This window comes from Nanorana parkeri, unplaced genomic scaffold (assembly GCF_000935625.1).
Source record: "Nanorana parkeri isolate BGI_ZX_2015 unplaced genomic scaffold, ASM93562v1 scaffold765, whole genome shotgun sequence".
Classification (NCBI taxonomy): domain Eukaryota; kingdom Metazoa; phylum Chordata; class Amphibia; order Anura; family Dicroglossidae; genus Nanorana; species Nanorana parkeri.
The window spans coordinates 714,457-720,483 of NW_017307033.1; the positions used below are offsets into that span (position 1 = coordinate 714,457).

Sequence of the window (6,027 nt, forward strand, 5' to 3'; positions counted from 1 at the left end):
GGATACCGGGAAGGCAAAGCTTAAAGCTCAAGAAGATAAAAGCTTTGAAGCCAAACTCTAGGCAGATATAAACAACAATGAATACAGTTATGTTCTGTAGTTGACACAAAATCACTAATAAGTGTTTTTAGATGCAACTTGGCCATCTACTGCACTCAGACAGCACTAGGGGCCTACCTGGGGGTGTGTTGACAAGGATTTTGCTGAAAGGAGGAGAGCAATGTATTTCTTCAGAGGCTAGGAGCAGGGACGGGTGACCGGACTACTATTTAACTACAGCAGAGAAGAGCGAGGTCTCCTACCTAACTTTCTGTATAGCAGGGATCTGTAAATCTCTGAACTTGATGGAGAAATACGAATCCATTGGCAGGTAAAAAAAAAAAAAAGCTCCCGTATGTATTTCGGATCCGTATTTAGTGGTTTGCCTGGAATTCAGCTTTAACTTCAGGGTATGGTTACAATTTCTCTGACAAAATGTTTGTCGTACAATGTAAATGACGTTCCAAGTATGCACTAAGTTGAAGTATGAAGGTGAACAATGAGCCTTAACTTGTATAAATAATTAAAGGAAACTGATTTCTCTTTTACTCTGACCGGTGTTGCCATGAACAAGTTAATGATTGATCACAAATCTTAATACCGAGCAGCTCACACCTTTCTGACAGGTCAGCATTTCTACACCGGAACAGATGAATTCCCAACCTGTACATTGGTGATTTAGCTACAAACAGCTGCTAAGACTGCTGCTTAGAAAATGTTCCTTAGGAGAGAACCTGCCTATTGCATTGTTAATTAGGCTTTTTGGTTGCAATATAAACCACAAAAACGTTAAACACATTTAGACTTTGCTCTTCGTGTCAGTTTTATTTTCTGCCTAATGCTATATGGTCCACAATGGACTGGATTTACAAAACAGAATCCGCCCCCCGGTCTTCAGGTGTTTGAATGAATCAAGTGGGCCTGTCTGTAACAAACAGTGTTGTGTGCTACAAGAGGCGGAATATACAGAGAAATATAATTAGAAAACAAACCCAGCATTGTCATCTGGCATCCTCCAAATAGGTAGCTCTTTATTATGCCATCAGAAATCCTGTGTATATGTAGTGTGGGTGGCACAGCCATATTAAAGTGGGGACTCTTCACTATAAAAGGAATAGAACACTAAATATGGAGTACATTCATCAGGGCATAAGGAAATAATTTATTTCAGTTACTTAAATATTAAAACAAAAAGCTATGGAAGTAACAATTGGCCTTTCTTGAACATGCATGCACTACTTTTTTTCCTCCACGTGGTATTGCAGTAACATGCATTGCACTGCAACACACAGCCGCCAGGAGGTGCGTTGTGGCACAATTAAAATACATGTCAATGCAACACCCCTAGCAGACAGTACCACATTCTAGGTGCCCTGTGTGAGAGTGTGCACTAAAAGCACGGTAGCATGTACCTAGCGCAACACATGTTAGGGGTTGTTCACATTATAGTGTTGCTATATAATTTTACACTCATGTACGTTGCCCTGCTACAACACAAATATATGGCTCTGCTACATATGCTACGCCTACATTAATAATGAATGAGGGTCGTAAAATGGGAGACAGGAGGAGTATATCCACACAACTTTACAACTGCACATTCATGGTCACTGGAGTCCCCTAACCTTCATCTTATTAAAACTATCATTTCCCTTCTACAGCTGAGAAACGGCATCTCTCTAAGGGTCTATATAGTAAAATGAGCAGACTACATTCTGCTGGCAGAGGAACAACTAATATTACCATAGCCACAAATCTCATATAAACTAACAATTTCCAACTGCAAATTGAACAATGATGCACAGACACCAAGACCAGTTAATATAATTTGTGTGCATTAGGTGGGTCTGAAATCTGAGTTGCTCGTTAGGAAAAATGCCAAAGCATAATAGTTTACCAACATCATAAACAGTACAGTACTCTGCCAGTACATATGGCTAAACACTCCATTTTATTGTGATTACAGAAATACAATTAGAAAACCAAAACAGCTACAAGTGCATAATACATAAATGTCATATCTGCTTCAGCATGCAATTTTAACATCTCTCACTCTGTATTTTTAAATGTCCATGTCCATTTAGTCTCCACAAATACCTTTGAATAGATGCTGAAAAGCACATTTCACATTTCCTGGATGTTTTGTCCACATTTCATTCTGCTTTCCTAATATTTCCTGTCGTAGTTGCAGAAGCACTGTGCTCAGAAACTCGTACTCTTTTTTTCCACTACTCCCTCATAGCTCCACCCCTCATCCCTAGTGTCCTGCCCAGATCCCCACCCACCTATCAATAGCCTCTCCTACAGCCATGTGACATATGGTGTAAAGCAGAGGCTGCTATTCAGAAGAGGCAGAGATATGCATTGTTTTTAAAAGTATTTTGCAGCATAATAAAAAATACAAAATTTCACAGTGCTTGTCCTGAATACCTTATGTGAATCTGGTGCCTTCAGATCTCATTAAAAGAAAAGGGGACACAAGGAATGTACAATCAAGTTACATTAGGAAAACGTAAAAGGCAGTTGCCAGCTTTCACAGCAAGCGGTCCCTAGGAATTATTTTAACAAAATACTTCCTAAAACATATTTTTTTTATTCTTTGCTGGGTCCTTCTAGGTCTCCAGGGCCCTGTCAGGGAGATCTCTCCAACTACCGCATCAAAGCTGTAACAATCTGAGCTCACTTTGTCTGGAATCAGCTAGAATGGGTGAGGCTAGGACACAGAGATGTTGCATCACTTCTCCCTCTAATGAATTCTCCTGAAGAATAGATAGAGAACTCTTCATCATGTGGCACTAGAGAAGGCTTGTCAAACTGGTGTTTTTTGGGAAGCATGAGATCCTCTTGCACAATTGTGACACACAAATTTAAAAATGTACATTGAATGAACTCCACCTGTTCCCAGTAAATAAAAGGTATCTTTGACCTCTAATTTTTAAACCAAATACTTCAGGAAATGTTTAGAGTTTTCCTTTTTGTCTGCAATTGCTATAATGTTAATTCAACAAAAAGATTAAAGCACTTCAGTACTTAAGTGTGGCCTTCTGTAGACTTCATGTAGCCCCTTGAACATTAATTCACTCAATTCGGCCCAATTTTTTTGGCTCACCGAGTTTAGCATTCTTGCACTAAAGGCTCAGTAGAACAATTGAGCAGCATCAGCTGTGATCACATGGAAGATCTGCCTACTAGTGTCCAAGAGAAAACTGCACATACGTGGGGAGGGGGACCTAGCCTGCCCCATGCCATCCAAAATGAGAAATGTTATTTCTTGTACAATTCTGCTTTGTGTATGAACAGAAGAAGATGTATTGGGTAGATACTACTAAGTAGAAAACCTCAAATACACCTCACCGGAGCAATCAATCTAACTGGCTACTTTCTAGCACAATTCAAGAAGAAAAAAAACTTCACTACCCACTATTTTTTTATAGCCTCACATGTTTTATATGATAGGAGTTTGTAAATTTTACACTGTATCCTGTTTTTTGGAACGTTTTGCAGTCCTACTTATAGACCTACATTATGTTTAGAAGAATGCCGACTGTCTCAACCACAAGATAAGTCACCAGCACTCGAGCATTCGAGGTGCAAACCTAGTCTAATTTATTGTACGTACAGACATTCCTCTCTTACCGACTTACCAGCTTTGCGACCACTCGCACTTACGACCGACCTCCGAACTTGCGTGTCAGCGTCCGTGCGACGTGTTGCTGGTGGAAGTGCTGTACTCCGTTCTTCACTGCAGGTCTCGGTGAGTAGTTTATTGCCCGATGTACAGTACACTATACAGTACTGTACATTGTACTGCAACACTATACAGCACTGTACTAATGCAGTACAGTACTGTATATGTAACATATTTACAATAAATGAGACTAGGTTTGCACCTTGGACGCTTGAGTGCTGGTGACTGCTCTTTTATCATCTTAAGGATTTATATGGTACTATGAGCACAACCTTGCTTAAATCGGTCATTGCATGGAGTGCAGGTGGTTTCTGCATCATTTTCTGCCCCATCAATAAGGTGCGTGTCTGAACTTATCCCTCATGGGACGATTTTTGTTCAACTTATAGTGTTATGCAGAGCTTTAACTTCTATGACAACCCCTTTTTTCCTTACCTATGTGTGGCGTGCGCAGCAGAGAATGGGCTAAGTTATTTCTTTTTATCCTGCTGTCATTTGCATTCAAATTATGTTTATGCCTCTACCCGTTTACTGCTACAGGTATGTATGTATGCACACACACACACCATTGTTTGTTTTAAACAACATGGTAATATACACTATATTACCAAAAGTATTATTACCAAAAGTACGCCTGCCTTTACACGCACATGAACTTTAATGGCATCCCAGTCTTAGTCTGTAGGGTTCAATATTGAGTTGGCCCACCCTTTGCCGCTAACAGTTTCAACTCTTCAAGGTTTAGGAGTGTTTCTATGGGAATGTTGCACCATTCTTCCAGAAGCGCATTTGTGAGGTCAGGTACTGATGTTGGTCTCCGCTCTAATTCATCCCAAAGGTGTTCCGTCGGGTTGAGGTCAGGACTCTGTGCAGGCCAGTCAAGTTCCTCCACCCCAAACTCGCTCATCCATGTCTTTATGGACCTTGCTTTGTGTACTGGTGCGCAGTCATGTTGGAACAGGAAGGGGCCGTCCCCAAACTGTTCCCACAAAGTTGGGAGCATGAAATTGTCCAAAATGTCTTGCTATGCTGATGCCTTTAGATTTCAATTCACTGGCACTAAGGGGCCAAGCCCAACACCTGAACAACAACCCCACACTATAATACCCTCCCCCCCCCAAACTTTACACTTGGCACAATGCAGTCAGGCAAGTACCGATCTCCTGGCAACCGCCAAACTCAGACACTACCTTCGGATTGCCAGACAGGGAAGCGTGATTTGTCACTCTAGAGAACACGTCTCCACTTCTCTAGAGTCCAGTGGCGGTGTGCTTTACACCTCTGCATCCGACGCTTTGCGTTGCATTTGGTGATGTAAGGCCTGGATGTAACTGCTCGGCCATGGAAACCCATTCCATGAAGCTCTCTACGCACTGTTGTTGTGCCAATCTGAAGGCCACACGAAGTTTGCAGGTCTGTTGCTATCGACTCTGCAGATAGTTGGCGACTTCTGCGCACTGTGCGCTTCAGCATGCGCTGACCCCGCTCTGTCATTTTACGGGGCATACCAACCCGTGGCTGAGTTGCTGCTGTTCCCAGTTGCTTCCACTTTGTTATAATACCACTAACAGTTTACCGCAGAATATTAAGTAGCATGGAAATTTCACGGAACACTTGAATCCAATGATTTGGAGGGGTGTCCCAATACTTTTGGTAATATAGTGTATGTTTATTGTGCTCCATACTGATGTTCATCTTACCTTACTGACTGCATCAGCTTGTGTCTCATAGTCCTTTTTGGTCTCTAAGATTTTCTTAACAAGACTGCCTGCAAAAACAGAGATGTATGCCGTTAAGTATATTTATATCAAAGAATTATGCCATATTTAATTATATTCTGAAATCAGCATCACTGTCTTTGTGACAAATATTATACCTAGTAAGAGAAGGTGGTAACCAACTCCACCTAGTGGGCACAAAAATCCAGCATCAACAGTCCTTGGGATGAAAAAAATAAGACAACAAGCAATATGTTGCCAGACACAAAATACTAGGGATGCACCGATACCGATACAAGCATCGGTATCGGCCGCGATACAGAGTATTTGCATGAGTACTCGTACTCGTGCAAATACTCCAAAACATAAAACGAGTACCTGTGCCGCGTCCGCCATCTTCAGGGACCCGGATCCGCCGCACACAGGACCTCCATCGCGTCTTCAATCAAGCAAGATGGCCGCGACCTCCTCTGTCATCTGCTTCATTCTGACCTCTCCCGCTGATTGGCCGATTGGATGATTGACAGGCTTCCTCACCAGTCAGGAGTGACTGGTGAGGAAGCCTGTCATCATCCAATCGGC

The 6,027-nt window shown here is 41.9% G+C and overlaps 1 protein-coding gene across 1 annotated transcript in view; it reads right to left on the minus strand.

The window, feature by feature from the left end:
- TRAF3IP1 (TRAF3 interacting protein 1) overlaps positions 1-6,027 on the minus strand; it is a 47,172-nt gene that overhangs the window by 3,621 nt on the left and 37,524 nt on the right. The window contains exon 11 of the mRNA XM_018564614.1: positions 5,428-5,495. Coding sequence (XP_018420116.1) covers positions 5,428-5,495 — 68 coding nt within the window. The remainder of the gene's footprint in view (positions 1-5,427; positions 5,496-6,027) is intronic.